Below are 20,774 nucleotides of genomic sequence, written 5' to 3'. Positions count from 1 at the left end.
TAAAAGCCTAAAATATTCCTGACTACTTTACATAGATGGAACAACATCCCAGCATGCGGTAGATTCTTTTTGTTCAACAAGCTCTTATGACCCTTATGCGTGTATCATGAATGGAAAGAAATCAGCCATAACAGTTGTGTAGTGGCATCATTGTCGCCGCTTCGTTGGCAGAAAGTGATCTCTGTTCTATATTAAGTAGCTGGTACGAGTCATAATTCGGGGAAAGATTTTTGTAACCATGTTACGAAATTACACAAAAAAAATCATACACGAGTATTTTTTGGGATCGATCTATTATAAAGGTTGAACTGTGTGTTTTCGTTTCCTCCCCCTTTTTATGCATGTACTATTAATCATCAGTTACTAGGAACAAGCAAGTTCAACAGACCCCTCAGCACCACAAACGTGTTTTTTTTTTTTGCCTTTTATAACTCGAAATCCGAAATTCTGAAAGGACCTTCGCGCATCAATGATTTGTCAAAGCAGCGCGCACTCATCGAGTAGGCCAACCTATAGAATTCCTACTTTGGAAAGTAGGTAATACAATGTCAACGTAATTTCTCAGACTATATATTCAGACGACCTGAAATCTGTACTAACAAATACTAGTGCGTGGCCTCCCAAGTAGTGAAGTTCTACTTCTAGTCAAGGTAAGTGTGATTTCTTCTCATTATAAGGCGTAGCTCATTTCAGCAGTTGAACAGAGTTCCATATAACATACTCCTTTTGTGAACAGTGTTTTTTTTTCCAAACTTTTTTCAAATCGAAAGTACAGATTCACACATTCAACTGTTTATTTCAAATTGTTTGATGATCAGGCGTAGACCTACACTCACAAAGATGATGTGCTGTGGTCTGTGAAGTAAGTTTGAATTATCATGATATTTCTGTCGTACTACCTGTCAAAAAAATGTCGTACTTTTGATCTTAAATAACTCTATTGTTTACCAATGGAATTCAACCAACATTTCAGATAATTTAAATAAGGCATGACACATTTTATGGAGCGAGTTTCATCAGCTTTGTGCAAGAGGGTGAGATTTCAACGCCATACAAACAAAACGGTGGCGGAAGGCGAGTGCTGAAGCCTAAAACTTCTGAAGGAAAGCAGGATCGGCCCTGATGTCATTGCACCCATCCTCGATCGTGTGTTGCTTCAAACAATCGATGACGTGTGCAATGACATCAGGGGTGATCCTGCATTCATTCAGAAACTTTCGGCCGCAGCACGCGCCTTCCGCCACCGTCTCCCGCGCTGTATGACATTGGGAGACGCCAAGTCGAAAGTGATGGCAGATTCTGAAAGTGAGTACGCTATTCGTATGGCGTTTAAATCTCACCCTCTTGCACAAAGCTGATGAAACTAATAACATTGGTCATGCCTTGTTTACATGATCTGAAATTTTTGTTTAAATCCATTGGTAAACAACAGAGTTATTTAGGATCAAAGAAGGACACTTTTTGACATGTATAATGTTTATATTAAAAAAAAAAGATATTTGGAAATACATCATTTACAAAATAAAAATAGAAATTTATCTGGCAATCTCTCTCTTAGAAGACGACAATTATATCGCAAGAGCAGGCGCACGATTGCTCGTACTAGAGTGATCCTGACCCTTATTTACCACTTATGATGAGAGTAGCTGTTCTATTTCCAGTGGGGACACCCTATGCTATGACTGGTACAAGTAAAGACATCCCAAAAATGTGTTAATTTTTTAATCTAAAATTAAGGAATCGACAGATAAATTTATTTCACACGACTTGCCCAACACTTGTGTGAAAAGAGAAATAAGATCTCTCCGTTTTGTATATAGGCTATAATCTGAAGAAAATGAAACTTTGAACTGGTTTGCAACGCCATACATGTATGAAATGATGGCCCTTTCCATGCATATTCCTACCGTCATCCACACCTACATGGCAGTTTAATACAGGTGACAATTCAAAGACCCAAATGTCATGATCAACAGATTCTAAAGCTTCCATTTAGTGTCAACCAACCCCATATTTTGTTCGCAATTCGCCTTCCGTGAAAACGTATTTGTGGCGATTCTACCACGAGCCGTAAGGCCGTTTATTGCAGCGGTAGACCACAAAAGGCCTCGACTGTGAGCCCCAGGCGGAATTATTTTCCAAGGATGGTTAAGGAAATAACAACAGAGGGCGGAAGGTATAATGACGTCCTAAAGTTGCAGACCAGTAAACATAAAACTTCCATGGACCCCAATGATAAATGCTCCCACTTCAGAAATTCGGGGAAAATACTCACAACTCTCCAAGGCGTTCGAAACACACATCAAATAAAAGCTTATTTCATCATCTTTCATTTTCTTTTCAATTTTTGGGGGGTCAACTAACGAATTTTAGGGGAAATTTCCATCCGAAGATGATCAGCCCTTAAAATAGTCATGAAGCCCATCGCCATTAATTTTTGAAAAAAACGATGCCTTCACTCCATTGCAAAATAAAGTACTTTTAGCCCGCCCAATTTTCATCCAAATTCAAAGTAACTACAAGCTCACAGTCCTGTGCACGGCTTCTACCCATATGTTTTTTACAAACCCTCAAGTTCATGGCCCACAGTATGCTCAAATACTAAAGATTTTGAGGGCATGCAAATCGTGATTTGGCCGGCGAAGGCAATTTCAGACCGATTTACTGACCTACACCCCAAAGTAACTCAAGGTTATGAACAAAGCCTGACGTCCTACAATCCTGGCCAAACCTCGCTGGGCCCCCAACCCCCCGGCCCTCGTTCAGTGTTGTCTTTCATTGCGCGGTGTGTGCTCCATCAGCTGGAGGAAACAACATTGACCGGGGAAGCGGGGGAGTGGTGACCGTGGCAGGCTCAGGAAGTGTCCCAATCATTTTGGCCGGGATTGTAGGTCGGTTAAATAATTTTTTTTTAGCTATCTGTCAGGGAAATCTGTGATGCAATGGGGAAACTGCTGTTACCTAGTGACCAGTATCGAATTTTAATTTTCTGATGAAAGGCTACTTTATTTTAAGCGGATTCCCAAGTCCTAGCGGGGTTCGAATTATAAACGGCAATCGGTTCTGGTAATACGCAAGAATGAAAGTGAAGTTTTTCAGAATTAGTTTTCTTTGCTTTAGTGTGGGAGTCCATCATCAGCCTTAATGATGCTACAATCATGGATACGTTGGTTCACTGCTCTAGTGTGTATTTCAAGCTTCTTTATGGCACAACAAGGACACTTTGTCAAAGGTTTGTTTATCGTTCTTCATTGTTGTCTTAAGAATGTTGTCAGAAAGCTTTAAGTTTCCTCTGTTAGTAAAACAGGAGCATGCCTTAACAAGTTAAACTTCAAGGAAGCCCAGTTTTGTTTTCCGAGTTCCTTAATTGTATACCAGCAAACGAACCTTCAGAAAAAAAAGGGCCCACCGTATTTTTTTTCATCTACGTAAATATCTAAAGCTGTCTTCAGAATATAATCTGATAACAGTTTAGCTCGTCTTAACCGGAATGTCCTGGATGAGCTCGTACTAACGGGAGCCGATTGCACACATATAATCTGCTTAATTGAAACCAATAATTAAATCCATTGGTCTGGTAGCATTTAAACCTTTTTTAACATTAAAAGCTCACCGGCACATTCCCCAAAAAAGACACAATCGTGTTTGTATTCCAAAAAAATGTACCCTCCACCGAGGGCCCCGTGCAATGTTAGGAGAATTTTCAAAGAAAAGGTTGTCAATTCATACAATAGCTTAGCACTGACAGCCTCGGTTTCAATTCCAATTTGAAATTCGTCTTATTACATGACATTAAACGTACAGTACAATCCACATACAATCCGAAGGCGTGCCACGTCACTCACTACCTCGTCAGCGGTGACCAGTATTGTGATCGCCAGCCTAAATCATAATCCCACTCCACGCCATTGCTTTGATTTTTTGTTTACGATAGCGGAATATCAGCAGCAGGCCCCTCACGAATGCCTACGTACGTGCGAGTGGCCACCGAAACCCAAGATCTGCCGCTATGACTTCACCATTGAGTGGTTTCACACCATGTCCACCGACTGCATGGACTGCCCTTACAACCAGACCCACTGCTATCGTCCCCAGTGTATACCAGCTGATGGTGTGCCACGTGCCATCATAGTGATCAACAAGCTGTTGCCAGGACCGAGCATTCAGGTATGCGCTCATTCCAACCCTATGTAGTAGCACATTTCGGCATAATGAATTGTCACAAGTGGACAGTTTCTATGGCCCATGACTGTAGATCAAGACACCTGTAACATCACGTTGACAGGTAATCACTATGAAAACAAACACCTTATCGTCTTTGTCATATTTTTGCTGACATTAGCCTAATTAGTAAATGTCAATTCTTTGAAACCACCTATTGTATGCTTCAATAGTAGAGCCTACACGCAGAGCAAAAGAGAACAGTTCCCGAAAAATTGGAATCACTCAACCAAAAAATAGAAATTTGGATAACTGGTGACCTGGTCTTTACTGATATCAAATTTGATTTTTAGGGGGGGGGGGGTATCTTTTATTAGGCAAATTTGACATCACGAACATTCGCTGCGAAATTGCCGTGGATTTTGAAAGCAGATACCAGCCGTGTCGACACAAACTTGCGTTTGCCCTCTTTGCCTTCACACCCAGAAGAACAACTGTGGTCGCCTTTCATGACCAAGGCCCAATTTCGAGGAAATGCCAACAAATATGTGATTTTGTATATCCCCAGTGAATGATGTCCGCTGTTTTCCATTTTGCCATTTTTTTTGTCTTCTCCAGGTTTGTGAGCACGATATCATTGAAGTGAAAGTCCAGAACAACCTAATCAACGGCGAGAGTGTGGCTATCCACTGGCACGGCATCCACCAACGAGGAACGCCCCACATGGACGGGGTCCCGTTGATCACCCAGTGTCCCATCCCCTACCGGTCCAGCTTCACCTACAAATTCAAGGCGGAGACGGTCGGCACGCACTTTTGGCACGTCCACGGGGCTCAGTTAAGCGATGGTGCCTTTGGATCGTTAGTCGTTCGTCAGGCCGCCCCCGACGACGTGCACAGCAGCCTGTACGACCACGACCTAGGCGAACACGTCATCTTCGTCCACGACTGGATCCACCAAGTCTTTATCGAGCGGTACAGCTCGGTAGTCTTCTACGACATCAACGTGACTCCAGATACCTTAATGATCAACGGGGAGGGGCGGCATGCGAAGTTCGCCCACGAAGCCTCCAATGACACAATCTACACGCCCCGTCACAATGTTAAAGTGGAGCGAAATCAGAGGTACCGCATCCGTGTCATCGCCAACGCCGGTATGGATTGCATGTTTGAGGTGTCCGTCGATGAACACAATCTGACTGTCATTGCCAGCGACGGCGCGCCTTTCCAACCAATCGAGGTCGGCACTCTGGGCCTGTCCAGCGGTGAACGATTTGATTTTGTCCTGGACGCAAGAGCGGACGTCGGCAAGTACTGGATGAGAATCAAGGGACAAGATTCCTGTGAGGATATGCAGGGATTGGCCTTGCTGATCTACGAGGGGGCAGAAGACCTTCCAGAACCATCCGAAGAGTCGCCTAGCCAGATGGGCGTTTTGCTCAACCCGTTTAACATGAAGAGCTCACCTGGTGTTGTGAATACAAATGAGCTGATAGCAATCGGTAAGCCTCAGGCAAGGCCCAGTACCACTTTAAATTCCATCAAACATTTGTCCATGTACTCTAATTTGAATATCAGAGAGCCACTGATACTCACTTGGTTGGTGTCCTCCAAAATATTCCATCAAGGAATTTAAACTGGAGGTGTGGTTTATAGAGGGGTTGAACACTAGGTTTTGTCACAATGGGCATTCTTAAAGGAGTCCGGGTTGGTAAGCGCCACTGTTGAGTGTCCAGACCAGTGTCTTTTTTAAAGATCAGGATAATGTTTGCCCTTCTCCAGTTTAATGGTAGATCACCAGATCAATGCTCGGTTTATCAGTAGATACCAAGACATGTGAAATCGTTTTCAGAAGGATATTTTACATTACAGCACATTTGAAAATAATGCATGAAAGTGTTTTTGTTTGTGTAAAATCTACTTGCAGGAGATGACACATGGACCGGCGACGAAACCACCGATGAAGTTTACTATATTGGCTCTCAGTTCGAGTTCATCAACAACCCAACCTACAACCACCCAGTGTACAATCCTGCCTTCGGTGTGCCCGGGGACCTGTCCACCTACCATGGGATTCCCACCCCGCAGGTCAATCACGTGACCTACAGGCACTCAACAAAGCCTCTCCTGACCCAGTCGCGCGAGATCTCCGAGTTCGAGATTTGCAGCTACGAGAGCACACAGGCCGTCCAGGAGCACTGCGAGGTCGAGTATTGCGAATGCACTCATGTCCTCGAGATCAAACTTGGAAAGGTAGGCGAAAAAAATCGATTGAGAATGCTGCTTTCAGAGTGTTTCCTGCTGTTCATTTTGGTTTCGTGTCCGAGTCAGTGCAACGGTACGTAAATCCGAACCCTGACGAGGAACACGGTGGTTGTAGTCTTGGAATCCACACTTTACTGCATCTCTCCTCTGTGATTGCGAGCCTGAACTTGACAACTATTGTTGCTGATAAGATTCCTCACTTTTGAGTTGGTATTTTCTTCAGGTGGTGGAGCTGGTGTTGATCGACAAGGGTCTTGTGTTCGATGGTGCCCACCCAATGCACCTCCATGGCTACCGGTTCCAGGTCCTAGCCATGGACAATCTTGGCGATGCGACCTCGGTCGAGGAAGTGAAACGTCTCGATGAAGCAGGTATGCTGCCATAAAACTCCCCTTCATTGCGTACCCTAAACTTGTTCACCTGTTATACACATCGTTAGACACACTGTATAACCTCTTTCATTGCCGCTTGAATTAAAAAGACAAAACCTGTCCTAGAGGGTTCTCTCGACTAGAAAACTTTAAACTCAAAAAGATCCGAGGCGGAATCTGCCCATGCATCTTCTCCTTTTTTCGTTTGTCGGGTAGATAGTTGAGATATCTGCTTGCAGTTGGTCAACCATAGTTTGGTTTCCTGGTCCAAGTTAGTTAGATCGTCTGCTCCGTGCGGAGATTGGCAGATGGCACAGTTTGGTCTGCATCTTTCCCCCGGTATCGACGCTATCATTTTGGCGAAATGTCATTAGGTACGGGACGCAGAGTGTTGTATTTCAATCTCATGAGAAAAAAATGACTATAAATGAGACTTTTAAGGAGCTTCAAGTGCATGTGAAATATGCTTTAAGCGGAAAAAGACTTGAAAACAAAAATGGTTACACTTCTTTTTTAACCATCAGGCAATATTACCCGACGATACCTGAATGCACCACTGAAGGACACGATTCCTGTTCCGGACGGGGGATATGTCGTGGTTCGCTTCAAGGCAGATAACCCCGGCTGGTGGTTCTTTCACTGCCACTTGGGCTTTCATTTTCTGGTAAGTATACTCTTCTTTGCAAAAGGGAAAGAGTTTAATAGGAGACGATTTTGGCGGCGTAACCCTCATCAAACGCAGGCTGGTCGCCGATTGTTGAACTGGCCTTTCGATTTTTCGCGACCATGCCGATCGAGATCGGTAGGTTTGCTGGTTATCAAAAGCTGGGCTTGGTGTGACGTGTGACAGTCTACACACCCTCGCATTTTATCATTAGCGCGCAGGTGTAACATACGTCACGAATAAGCCATTTGTCAACCCGTGGTCCTTGATCGAACTTAATTGGAGACGAGGTATATCCGATATTACTTGTTGCAGAAGAACTGTTGACCTTGTCACACCATTGGATATGGGCTTTGGCATTAGCTTTATACTCATTCCCTCCCCACAAAATGTCTCTTCCACACTCTGTGTAATATGTATGCAAGAGCCACACTAGCTGCGCTGAACAGTTAGTTACTATATCAGAAAATCACGCTGCTTAAAATTAAGCAGTATTTCATGGCGTGGACGTGCTTTAACGGTTGCGCGGTGCGCGCGCATGGAGATCTGTTTCATTACGTCACTGATTTAAGCAATTTTATCCTTTGGGGTTAAGCGTGCTTTTACTGTGCTTACTGCTTATAGTCTCTTTGACACAGATGGAGGCTTGGTAAGCATACAATTTAGGTTGTTAAGCAGCGCTCTGAAATTGGGCCAAGATTGAAATGACGGTTTTGTGAGAATAGGGCCCCACGGGGAATAGTTCTTTGATAACTGGTGGGGCTACCCAGGTTACATAGAACGAACTAAAAAAAAGTAATGTGAAACAGTGACTTTGTGTTTTTCTCAAATATAAATGAATTCAACGTTTCGAACAGTTTGCGCTGTTCGTCTTCAAGACACCATTGGTTCCTACAAATAGTGATGAGGTTAATGTATATGCTGGAACCACAAAACTATTGGAGCACTGAATGGCAGGGGCCTGAATGATGCAACTCTCGGGACCAAGCTTGGGCAGTGAATAGAGTTGGGATGTGCACTGATATCAGGTGCGTCAGTGTGGAAGGACGGGGAAGTGCTTTTCGGTACTAAGGTTGCAGACGACCATATCAATACGGAAAACTACACCACTCAACATACAGCTCATCTTACAAACTCTCTGACATCTTAACATACTGTTTTAAAGAATCCTGAAAATGTTAACCCGTTTTAATTTGTTTGCATGCAGGCCGGCATGTCGCTGGTCATCCACGTGGGCTCGGATGACGATCTTCCACCGATACCGCAGGATTTACCGAGGTGCGGTGGAGACTGGTACCCGAAAGAGGACCCGATGACTGGGGGTCCTACACCAACCGAGACGCCTAACAGCGCTGCCATCGCACAGGGTGGCACAGGGACCCTTGCTTTGGTTTGCGTCTTGGGTGTCATGCTGCCACTCTTTTCAAAGTCATGTTAGAAATGGAAGTTCTCACACTTTGACGGCATGCAGCATCCTTGCTCTTAACTAGGAAGCACTCTGTGATATCTTCTTACACCTCTTAAATAGATCCCTAGTTAACCTATGTAATGTAATTAAAACAAAATCATATAGAGGTATCATTTTAGGTATTTTATGGAGCAAGTGGTGTATATTATTCAATTTGTAGCTAACATAGCTTGATTTATTTTTTACTCCTGTTTGCGATTACCGGGATTATTAAATCAGGGTTGTTAAAATGTCTGCCTTGTTAAATATTTTTAAAGCCTTGTGTAATTTTTTTTAAAGGGAAATTTCGGCCTGGAATGCGCCCAATTGGGCTACAAAACGCGTTTTAAACGAAATTATATTAATTTGGAAAAAGCATTTAAAAGTAGGATATCAACGCGCAACGTCCACACAACCATACTTTAAAGTCTGGGCGTTTTGTGTCATTCCTGCGAGAACCATGCGAGAAGGAATTTCGGAATGTAAGAATTTTGACTCTCAAAAATCGAGCTGTCGAGTGTTAGTTGTGGGTCCCGCCGTACAGTGGTTCGCATTCTGCGTACGTGTAAGAAACAACATTTTTGTATTGATGCTGTGTGTATTGTGTGATACGAACACAACGTGTACGGTACATTAGATAGACACGGCTTGAAATACGTATGGGTATGCCACAAAATGTCCATCGCGTCCGATGTAAAGAACCGGGTTTTGTTTTCGTCTTTTCTTGGGAACAGTAAGACATGAGGTTAGTATCTTTTCGACCAGACCTTTGAAATAGAACAAGTAAACAATCCAAAAGATGACATTTTCGGGATTTCATGCTGAAATGCCCCTTTAACAAAGGTATTTAAAGAAATTTCATTAATTTCATTATCGATTAAAACCTGCACGTTTGCTTACAGACATAAAATGTCTTACATCGACTACCCTTATAATCAGAATTAGGAATTGAGGCGTTTTACCCTTCCAGGTATTATTTGCTGTGAGATAAAATATCTTGCAAGTCTACGTAATTGGCAACATGACTTTACTATATTTGTAAGCTTACTATGCAAAGAATTCTATCAATGATTTTAGCGTTTACTGACTTTTATGAAGTCTTTTGGATGTAACATTATGTCATGAATTAAATTTACGACGTCTGTGGTTCCGTCACAAGATTTTGTGAAAGCGATTAGCGGTAACCGGTGCCCTTTACGTTGGGCGATGCGTGCAAGCAAAGCTGTGAATGAGGCGTCGTACCTATGGGGCGTCGGACCTATGGGGCGTCGGACCTATGAGGCGTTGGACTTATGGGCCTTTATTTGGTTGGGGTATGAGATTTTGTGGGACTTATGAGGCGTCGGACCCCAGTGTAGTGGTTAAACTTTAAGCGACAGTTATTGTCGGCTTGACAAAAAGTCTTCTGCATGAGCCATAACTCAGGAAAGATTTCTTCCCCCAATGTTGTGATCCAGAAAGTCCAGAAAATACCACACACGTATTAAGTTCAAAGGGAGTATTTAGGCAAGTGTAATACCCCACCCCACCCCCACTACAAATATAGTATATCTTTTCCCAAGGCGGTATGGAACTCTGCCCGTTATACTTTTTCCATGCCACGCGTGTGTCACAGCTTTGCAAGCGAGTTTCTATGGAATACCTGCAGTTTTGTGACACTGATGCGCATGCGTCTAATTTGTACCGCTTGATTGTACCACTTAGTACTGGTTTTCTCTGTAAGCCTACATTCCGGAGGACAAACAAACTTTACGCTCTCGTGAACAGCCAAAGTGACATTCAACGCGTTAGCAGACCTTTATAATTCTATTGAAAAGTTAGGTATAAAAGATATCACACGATGGGTTGTAAAGACACGATAGTGATACAAACATACAAACATGTACAGGTATACGCTACTACATGCACAACTATACATGTAGAAGTGCATGCCCTCGATCCTTTCGGTGGTTGTACTCTTGATACAGGTATGTTGTTTCTTTCGTTGTTTGTTGGATGTGTTCTCGATAAATAATATGTTCTTTTTTCTATTATTATATAAAACCGCTTATTTTGACCCATGAAGCTCATTACGTACGACCATGTCTTTATACCCAATGCTCAATATTGTATACTTCTATCCCAGTCCAATCCCCATTTCCCTTGCATCCGACGTAAAGTCAGCATGTCCCCCTGCGTCCTACCCACAATTTGTCCGTATACGCTCCTTACATATTTAAAGGGTTTTTAACGGTATTTGTTTTAATATTTCTTTTTTTCTCTTGTGTTTTAGGTGTTTTTGGATCGTATTGTGTGTTTTGTATTTTTAAGTCCGTTTTATGAAACTTAAATTGTTATGTGTAATGTAGGTTGTTGGTTTTATCTGAATAAAAACAATAATTAAAGAAAGGTGAGAGAAACGTTAGCTTTTGATCCTTTGGTGAAATTCCAACGAGATATATGAACCGTTATTAACGTAAAGGTACTGGAGACCATTTCGCAAATGTTCAAAAATAAAACTGTCAAAATATCAAAATATCATGAAATATCCTACTTCTCCAATTTCTTGGCTCTGCTAACCACAGAATTCCGTGCTTACAATCACTATTTTGTGCTAACCGCGCTGTAGCAGAACAATTCTGTGCTAACCCTGTAAGCAAAAATCCTTAGTTACGGGATGTACGCATGCGCAGAAGCCAACATTCTTCGCTAACGCGTGAAATACGCTTACCATAAGCAAGGAATTTCTGCTATAGTAAGCAGGGATTTTTCGCTGACTGTAAGGAGAGCCAAGAAATTGGGCCCTGATTGGTTCAGATTCCAGAGTGTATTCTAGGCCGCCACGGAAGATCATTCTCATTACTTCGTGGGTCTGTACTTTGTGTTGTGCAGTGCAACATTACAAAATTCATAATAGGGCATACACGACTCAAATAAATCAAGTAAATCACAATGATACATTTTATTTCTACACACAATTGACCAAGCTGCGTGTACTGGTCGTTAAAACGTCACCAGATCTGCAAACATGTCCCCATGTAACGGAATGAATGAGCCCTCATTTGCATAGCGGTGCGCCATAGGATCTCGCCGCAAAAACGCACTGTATATGTATTAACTGCACGCATATATGAATAACGGTTCGAGAACGTAATCGTAAAGTCGTTAGATTTGTTGCAATTCGGCCGATTACGTACTTATACCAGCCGCGCCGATGGAGTTCGACTAAAGTTCACGGACAAAATACGAACACCTAACGCCTTGTCATCAAGTCTAGTCGGAAAACTGCATGCCAGGACTGCATGGTACCAGGAAATACATTCCCCCAACAATATGCGAATAGACAAAAAATAAGATTTCTCCACAAGCCTATAATTTAAGGCAAAATAACACCTGTTAACCGGTTCGCACTGCCATAATGTGCATGACGTGCTGCCATTTTTTTTATCCATGCCCAGATTGCTGTGGGAATATTTAAAAAGGATAATCACAATACGGAGTGGCTTATAATGGGACAGTCAACAATTCAAAGATAGACTCGAAAACAGGATGGAATATAATACAAAAGCTTCCCTTCCTTAGTCAGTGCCAGTGTCACGCGTAGCTGGCCGCATTTCTCGTCCACAAAAACTGACTGTAACGCAAGGCTAGCGAACCATAGCCGTAAATAAGGCTTAAGAAAATTCGCAATTTTCATGCCAAACCACAACAAATCCACACAAACAAAGCTGTTTTAGGTAGTAAAAGACCTACTACATACATCTATCAAGGTATTTGTTTTCTCAAAAAAAGGATTTCGATGCATTTTTACGATATTATTTCAAGGGCAAATTAACTAAAAAGATACGTGATGAAATTTCCCTTTTTGTCGACAACGACGAAAGTCCCCCAAATGTAGAGGTAATCAAATTAAAGAATGAACCGTCATCTACAAAAACAATCTAGTGAATTGTCATAAGTAAGAATTTCATGTACACCCGAAGTTTACAGCCAACCTCCATTTTCACAACGCGAAAGATGGACGCCATTGTTCAAGCAACTAGAAACGGTATGACCTTGTGACCCGAATAAAGATGTACGCCTACTGATTGGTCGAACTTCAGATGGCCTGCTTAATATTCATAAGCATTCATTGCATGCAGTTCTTTTTACAATTTTTTTAGGTCAACGTACGCACGTGCAGCATTACAGTATACATGCAAATCGATGAAATCTCGCAAAAGTCTTCATTTTTCAACCGGCGATTTGGACCGAAAATATAAAAGGCTCCTGTACGTGTTTCACATGTAAATGAAGCGTACACTATCCTCTACATACTGATACTTGCCATTTTGTTTGGTCTTTTTTAAGAATCGAATGTACACCTAAAACATTCGGCCCTCGCTTTTGTTGCTATAAAAGAATGGTCAAAAGCAGTTATAGTTGGTATCAAAATAAAGCACACGATTTCAACTTGTCACTAACATCGTCATCTTGACCGATAGTGGTACATAGTTGTCGGTGTGTTTCTGTAGTCTCGAACACAGTCTCGTAAAATCTCGCGTAGGCTTTCGGGCCATGCGTGCGTGACCATGGGACAAGAAACTGAGGCCAAACAGGGCTCTGGGAGTGACACGTCCACTGACTGTCCTGATAAACACAATACTGTTGTGTTTACGCATCCATGCGTTTCCTCCGCACTTCGTACAAAATTGTAGTGACCCTATAATACCTATCAATTGCAGCAGTGACAATTGAAAGAAGCAACAAATTTCAGAAGGGAAGATCAATGCCGCATGACACGAATCAAAAAGTCGTACGTGCGAGGTCATTAGTGTGGGAAAGATAGCGATAGACCCCGTTTGAGGAGATAGTGTCCTCTAGATTGCCAGGCTAGCAGATCCCCAAGTCCTGAAGGGGTTGGCATAAAGAATAACTTGGATTCTTATTATATCCGGGAAAGAATTTATACTTTTTTTTTTGCTTAATAGTGTTGGAGTCCAACTTCTACTTTCATGATGTTACCATCAACTGTGTGGATACGTTCGGTCACCGCTTTAGTGTGTATGTACACTCTCATACAAGAAGGACACTATGTGAAAGGTTTGTTCAGTTTTATTATTGTGCTCTTTTAACCTTTAAATATAGATTTCAAAAATATTTGTTTGGATGCTACCATCAAGAAAACATCAATGTGCGAATAAAAAATGTCAAACTTTAAAGTAATGATCTTATCTTTTTCTGAATACATTGTAATTTGAAGAAAAAATTCAAAAAGCAAAAAAAAATAAAAATAAGAATGCGAGGCAGCAGTACTTTCTCAACTACGTAGGCCCTATGATAAAGTGGTCTCCTGAATATATTTGAAATAAGTTTATAATTAAATACAAATATTTTGGCAGGAAATACTACCTATATTCTCCAAATCACTGCATGATGCCCGAATTAACATTAATATTACATGTAACATGCATGCAAAGGACCCCATAAGTCCACAGAATATAATCCCGACACCACAATTACGTGACATTTCTTAAGTACCACACAAAATAAACATACTAGATCGGCAGCGAGTGCACACGCGCGGTCTTGCCTGGAGGGTCACGTGCTAAGGGAAAGATACAAAAAAAGTGCGCTAAACGTGACGAACGCAACGCCTTTTTACGCGCACAATGTGCATCGGCACGCCCTGATGAGCATTACAATATTGTGTTTGGACCTTAAATCAAGAACCGATGCAAATTGGTCTGTGGCTGTGCAATACCAAGCATAAATGCTTGAATTGTGAGAGAGAGAGAGGGGGGGGGGGGGCTTCATCCGAGAACTCTTTGCACTGGTAATGAATGATAATTCATTCAAATTACCATGCAATAATTATTATACATGTAAAAGCATATACCAATCACAATGCATGAACCTGCATTGTGGGCAAATTTTTCGAACTTTATTGGTTCTGGTTTTTCAACAGCGATTCGGTGGCTCAATAGGATAGATGTGCGTTTGACATGACAGTCGAAAGAGAGAACTAATTACTTTTATCCCACTTTCTCGTGTGAGATAGATGTGGTTTGACTTTCTCATTCATGCAATCATGTCTCATAACAAAAGGATTTTTTTAAGAGCACTAAAGTCCTTTCGGTTGACAATTGACAAAATGACGCAATGCTATAGCTTATCTTTGTTTGATATGACAGCGGGATATCGGTCGGACACTCACGAATGTCTACGTACGTGCGAGTGGCCACCAAAGCCCAAGATCTGCCGCTATGACTTCACCATTGAGTTGTTTCATACCATGTCCACTGACTGCATGGACTGTCCTCACAACCAGACCCACTGCTATCGTCCCCAGTGTATACCAGCTGATGGTGTACCACGTGCCATCATAGTGATCAACAAGCTGTTGCCAGGACCGAGCATTCAGGTAGCTGTCCGCTCATTCTATACGCTAATCAACATATCCTGAAACCTCATGAATGAATGGTTTATAAGTGGACATAGTACTTCAAGTCACATGATGTATGTGACGTCATGCTGACAAGCACCAATAGACCATTATCGTGTTGCAACGAAGCTGGAAGGAAAAAAGTCTGGTTCCTTTTTGCACAAAAACATTATCATTCAATACTGTTATTGGATACAGGGAGCATGACTGAAATGGTGGAAGCATGATAAAGGTCCATTTGAAAGTAGGAAACACAAATACCTCCGCATCTTTCCCGTATTGTTTGCCCATTATTAAACAGTATGCCAACACTTTCAAACCACTGGTATTTCAATTTTCAGCTGATATCATGCTGTGTTTACTGATAAAGTCTGCTTCCCTTGACCATCATCTAGTTTTATAAACAAGCGTGGCTAGGTCTATACCGGAATATTATATTGTTTGTATCTTTTTTATTAAACACATTTGACGTCAGGAAACCTCACGAAACATCGTCTTTTCATCAAGAATGACCAAAGATTTAAAGACAACTGTGCTCACCTTGGATTTCATTACAAAGACCTAATTTCATGGCTCGCTTTTAAGTATTTTCGAGAGCATCCAGCAAATGAAGGTATTGTTTTCCTATTTGTCTTACTCATCGACTTGTCAGGTTTGTGAACACGATACCATTGAAGTGAAAGTCCAGAACAACCTAATCAACGGCGAGAGTGTGGCTATCCACTGGCACGGCATCCACCAACGAGGAACGCCACACATGGACGGGGTCCCGTTGGTCACCCAGTGTCCCATCCCCTACCGGTCCAGCTTCACCTACAAATTCAAGGCGGAGACGGTTGGCACGCACTTTTGGCACGTTCACGGGGCTCAGTTACCCGACGGTGCTTTTGGATCGTTAGTCGTTCGTCAGGCCGCCCCCAACGACGTCCACAGCAGCCTGTACGACCACGACCTAGCCCAACACGTAATCTTCGTACACGACTGGATCCATGAAATCTTCATCGAGCGGTACATCCGTTTCTTCCTTCACGGCTTCGACGACACTCCAGACACCTTAATGTTCAACGGGGAGGGGCGGCATGCGAAGTTTGTCCACGAAGTGTCCAATGACACCATCTACACGCCCCGTCACGAAGTGCACGTGGAGCGAAATCAGAGGTACCGCTTCCGTGTAATCGCCAACGCCGGCTTGGAGTGCACGTTTCAGGTTTCCGTCGATGAACACAATCTGACTGTCATTGCAAGCGACGGCGCGCCGTTCCAACCGATCCAGGTCGCTGCATTGGGCCTGTCGAGCGGTGAACGATTCGATTTTGTCCTGAACACAAGACAGGAAGTTGGCAAGTATTGGATGAGAATCACGGGACGGGAATTTTGTGCGGGTATGAAGGGATTGGCCTTGCTTATCTACGAGGGGGCAGATGGTCTTCCAGACCCGCCTGAAGAAGAGACGCCTAGCCAGATGGGCGTTTTGCTAAACCCTTTTAACATGAAGAGCTCACCGGGTGTTGTGACCACGAATGAGCTGATAGCAATCGGTAAGTCTCAGGGAAGACGCCATAACATCTTTTTATCATTAGAGTTTGATGTATACTTATTGAATATCAGACGACAAGTAAGGAATTGTTTTGACTTTACTTCTATCAATTATCTCAAAAGTTTGAAATCGTTTCACGAAGGGATAGGATAAAGACTTTTTAATAAACACACTTGCCGATATTGCATCAATAAGTAAATCTTGCTGTTTTTTGTTGGTTTAAAAATCTTCTATCGCAGGAGATGACACGTGGACTGGCGAAGAAACAACTGATGTTGTTTACTATATTGGCTCTCAGTTGGGGTTGATAAACAATCCCAACTACAACCACCCGGTCTACAATCCTACTTTTGGAGTGGCCGGGGACAAGTCCACCTTCAGGGGACCTCTTTCCCCGCAGCTCAATCACGTGACTTACAAGTCCCCGACGAAGCCACTTCTGACGCAGTCGCGCGAGGTCTCCGAGTTCGAGTTTTGCAGCTTCGAGAGCACGCAGGCTGCTCAGCAGCACTGCCGTATCCATCATTGCGAATGCACACATGTCCTCGAGATTGAACTTGGAAAGGTAAGCACAAATACAGGTTTCTGAATACCACCGTCTGTATTTCAATGGTCTTTTGACATTTTGTTAGACGGTGTCTGAGTCATGATCGATAGATACTGTCAAGAAACGGCAGGAAGCACCAATGTATAGTCCAACATGACTCTGGACACATGACATGAGACTAGGAATGTAGAGATCGAGCTTGTTGGTAAAGCTCTTGAAAGACCGTGGTTGTGCGATCGTGGGGAGCACGATTAAGGTGGTAGAGAGTTACACAATTGGATGTGCGAACAATGAGGAGGATGAGTGCGAGAACTCCGTTATTAAGACTGTGAAGAGGGTGACGTAGATCTTGTAGAACGAACATGTGCGTGAGATTTGGAAATGATTGATTTCTGTTCTTGTGATTAGTGGCCAAAGTACTAACGGTGAAAGACTTAAACACAGCGTCGGTGGGACAGAGGCCGGAGCGAGTTGGTGAGGCTGTCATCGTTGACAAGACAAATGACATTTGACTGAATTTTGTCGAAGAAACTTGGGAGCACCACCACAGATGTGACAAAAGTACTCAATTTGAGTTCAAATGTGACACTGTCTTATAGAGATTCTGAATATAGAAAGGTGAAAGATAGTGACGAGTACGGGAAAAAAATATTTTGGGGATGTTCGTTTAGCGAGGAACATGGTGTTTGTGTTCCAAGACATTTTCCTGTATCCCTTCTGTAAGATATCTCCATTTGACATCTACCCTCAGTTTAGAGATTTTGTTTCTGCAGGTGGTGGAGCTGGTGTTGATCGACAACGGCCTTGTGCTCAATAATTCTCACCCAATGCACCTCCATGGCTACCGGTTCCAGGTTCTGGCCATGGACAAACTCGGAGATATGACCTCGGTTGATGAAGTGAAAGGCCTCGATGAAGCAGGTGGGCTGGAATGATACACCCCTTCACAGAGTACATTGTCGCTTAAATTTAAAATCAAAATAGGTTCTCAGCGGCCGCTCTGTTCAAGAACCTGCATGTGAATCTTTTGTATAAATATCACCCATAACACATCACTGAGCGCCTTAACATGTCATGTTTGGTATTGACCCTCACGTAAGAAGTAATGAGAAATAAGACTTTTTAAAGGAAACCGAAATGCAGTCACTTGTACAGGAAACATGAATTTAAAATATACATGTATACCGCTTTTTTCTAGGTAATATTACTCGACGATACCTAAACGCACCACTGAAGGACACGGTCCCTGTCCCGGACGGGGGATATGTCGTGGTTCGCTTCAAGGCAGATAACCCCGGCTGGTGGTTCTTTCACTGCCACGTGGAATTACATATGCTGGTAAATATGTTTTTTCTTTGTAAACGGGGAGAGAATTTGATCACGGACCAGTTTGACAAAATAACCTTCATTGAACGCAAGCTGGTCAACGCGATAGTTGAGCTAGCTTTTTCGTCTTTTCACGACCGAGATTCGTTTATTCGTCGTTGGTCTAATGTTCAGTGCGCAGGCGCAACTGAAGTTACAAGTCAACCACCAGTCAACCAACTGTCTTCGATCAAACTTCACTGACAGAAGCTGATAGATGATCCTTAGGCTATTAGACTGCGTCTGAAGCACATATTTATGCCTATTGACGTTGGTCTTCTGCAATTACAGCTCTGTGGGCACCTGCCGTCGACAGATGAAGCCGTTGGTCCGAATACTCGATCCAGATCTACACGGCCATATTACCTGACTCCTGTCACACCAGAGTAGATCTTGGCTATTAACATGATTTTTTGGCTCGTCCTCACCCGATAGAAAAATGGTGAACATAATTTGAACTCGACCTTTCGAGTGCTGTAGTGGCGCACTCCTAATCTCGTCAAGAAACTGGATCCAACAGTTTAATGGCAGAATAAGACCTGAAAACTGTTCACTATCAAGACCAAGATTTTGAGTTGGGCGTTGGGCAGAGTTGGGATCTGCACTGATATCAGGTGTGTCAGTGTGGAAGGACGGGGAAGTGCTTTTCGGTATAAGGGTGCAGACGACCATACCAATACGGAAAACTACACCACTCAACATACAGCTCATCTTACAAACTCTCTGACATCTTAACATAATCCATAGATGCGGATGCTGTTTTAAAGAATCCAGGAAATATTAACCTGTTTTGATTTGTTTGCATGCAGGCCGGCATGTCGCTGGTCATCCACGTGGGCTCGGATGACGATCTTCCACCGATACCGCAGGATTTACCGAGGTGCGGTGGAGACTGGTACCCGAAAGAGGACCCGATGACTGGGGGCCTTACACCCACCGCGATGCCTAACAGCGCTGCCATCGCCCAAGACCGCACAGGGATCCCGGCTTTGGTTTGCGTCTTCGCCAGTGTCATGCTGCCACTCTTTTCAAAGTCGTTTTAGAGATGGCACCATGGCAGTCCTTCCACTTTGTTCGCATCACCGTTGATCCCAAATAGGGAGTATCCTGTTAAATATATTATGCAAACTGACCCCTATATTTCACTTTGTCTTCATTTAAATTGGTTGTAATTCAAACGAGAGTCTATTGAGACAGTCTCGTAGGTAAAGTGGGTAGTAGATAGTAGATTTTTGCCTTTTTTACAACTTTGGTTATTTCTTATTTCTTATTCATTTTTAAGTAAAGTATTTTGTCATTATTTAATTACTGGGATTTCAAAATAGGAATTATAAGTATCATTTGCTGACGGATGTAACGCTAGTATTACATTTAGTACCATTATAAAAAATTATTGATGTGTGATCATTGTTATTAATTCATATAACCAGATGTGATGTGGAGGGAATGGTGGTTAAAAGGATATTAAAAAAAGTCAAAGATTATAAATTTCCAACGATTGTATTCAACAAAACGCCCCTCCAGCTATACAATGGTACGGCTATCTGGTTAACAACTCCTTATATGGAGGTTGGCGCGCGCGTCGCGTGTACTGCGTGATGTCGCGCAGACCGCAGATGTAATGGTGTAGTGTGAATTTAGGACTATGAAATACTGACTCACTGGTAGCATTGCGCATGTCTTCGTGAGGATTGTGACGGTACAACCGACGGTGCTGGCACCGGATTTCACCGTGAGTCTAAATTTCACGTGACACTGAAAAATGTTTTAAGAGCAGCCCACCATGTCTTTATCAACCGTTTAAAACCGGCCACGTGACGGGCTCTCGACCAAAAGGATTGGGTAAACTGTCTTCGGCATTTATACATGATGAATATTAATTTTGTTGCATTAAATTTGTCTTAAGTGAGGGCGCTAAGTATAAGGGGTCTATTTAACAATATCCCTAGAGGACAGAGAGAAATGTACATGTATAGTCCGAGAACCGCTTGATGAGAAACGCAATGTCACTGACC

General features: G+C 42.8%; 2 protein-coding genes across 2 annotated transcripts; both read left to right on the top strand.

Annotated features, from left to right (window-relative positions):
* Positions 1-575: 575 nt before the first annotated feature.
* LOC119724190 (laccase-2-like) lies at positions 576-9,233 on the top strand. The gene is made up of 8 exons (XM_038195126.1): positions 576-650; positions 3,121-3,232; positions 3,935-4,167; positions 4,780-5,662; positions 6,088-6,413; positions 6,649-6,796; positions 7,321-7,460; positions 8,668-9,233. Exons 2-8 carry the CDS (start codon positions 3,145-3,147, stop codon positions 8,896-8,898), a joined length of 2,049 nt encoding a protein of 682 aa, XP_038051054.1. The 5' UTR covers positions 576-650; positions 3,121-3,144; the 3' UTR covers positions 8,899-9,233.
* Positions 9,234-9,239: 6 nt separating this feature from the next.
* Positions 9,240-20,589, top strand: LOC119724189 (oxidoreductase OpS5-like). Its single transcript, XM_038195125.1, has 8 exons — positions 9,240-10,874; positions 13,857-13,968; positions 15,060-15,289; positions 15,963-16,848; positions 17,087-17,412; positions 18,168-18,315; positions 18,593-18,732; positions 19,569-20,589. Exons 1-8 carry the CDS (start codon positions 10,836-10,838, stop codon positions 19,800-19,802), a joined length of 2,115 nt encoding a protein of 704 aa, XP_038051053.1. The 5' UTR covers positions 9,240-10,835; the 3' UTR covers positions 19,803-20,589.
* The last annotated feature ends 185 nt before the right edge of the window (positions 20,590-20,774 follow it).

This window comes from Patiria miniata, unplaced genomic scaffold, assembly GCF_015706575.1.
Source record: "Patiria miniata isolate m_02_andy unplaced genomic scaffold, ASM1570657v1 HiC_scaffold_18, whole genome shotgun sequence".
Taxonomy (NCBI): Eukaryota; Metazoa; Echinodermata; class Asteroidea; order Valvatida; family Asterinidae; genus Patiria; species Patiria miniata.
This window is presented reverse-complemented; position numbering and strand designations above follow the sequence as displayed.

Bases quoted from the DNA above. Each gene is read 5' to 3' on its own strand.
- LOC119724189 (XM_038195125.1), top strand. From the start codon at position 10,836: ATGCCCTCGATCCTTTCGGTGGTTGTACTCTTGATACAG. The intron at 18,316-18,592 runs GTGGGCTGGAAT...GCTTTTTTCTAG, and splicing joins GAAAGGCCTCGATGAAGCAG to GTAATATTACTCGACGATAC. The intron at 18,733-19,568 runs GTAAATATGTTT...GTTTGCATGCAG, and splicing joins ACGTGGAATTACATATGCTG to GCCGGCATGTCGCTGGTCAT.
- LOC119724190 (XM_038195126.1), top strand. From the start codon at position 3,145: ATGATGCTACAATCATGGATACGTTGGTTCACTGCTCTAGTGTGTATT. The intron at 6,414-6,648 runs GTAGGCGAAAAA...TATTTTCTTCAG, and splicing joins TCGAGATCAAACTTGGAAAG to GTGGTGGAGCTGGTGTTGAT. The intron at 7,461-8,667 runs GTAAGTATACTC...GTTTGCATGCAG, and splicing joins ACTTGGGCTTTCATTTTCTG to GCCGGCATGTCGCTGGTCAT.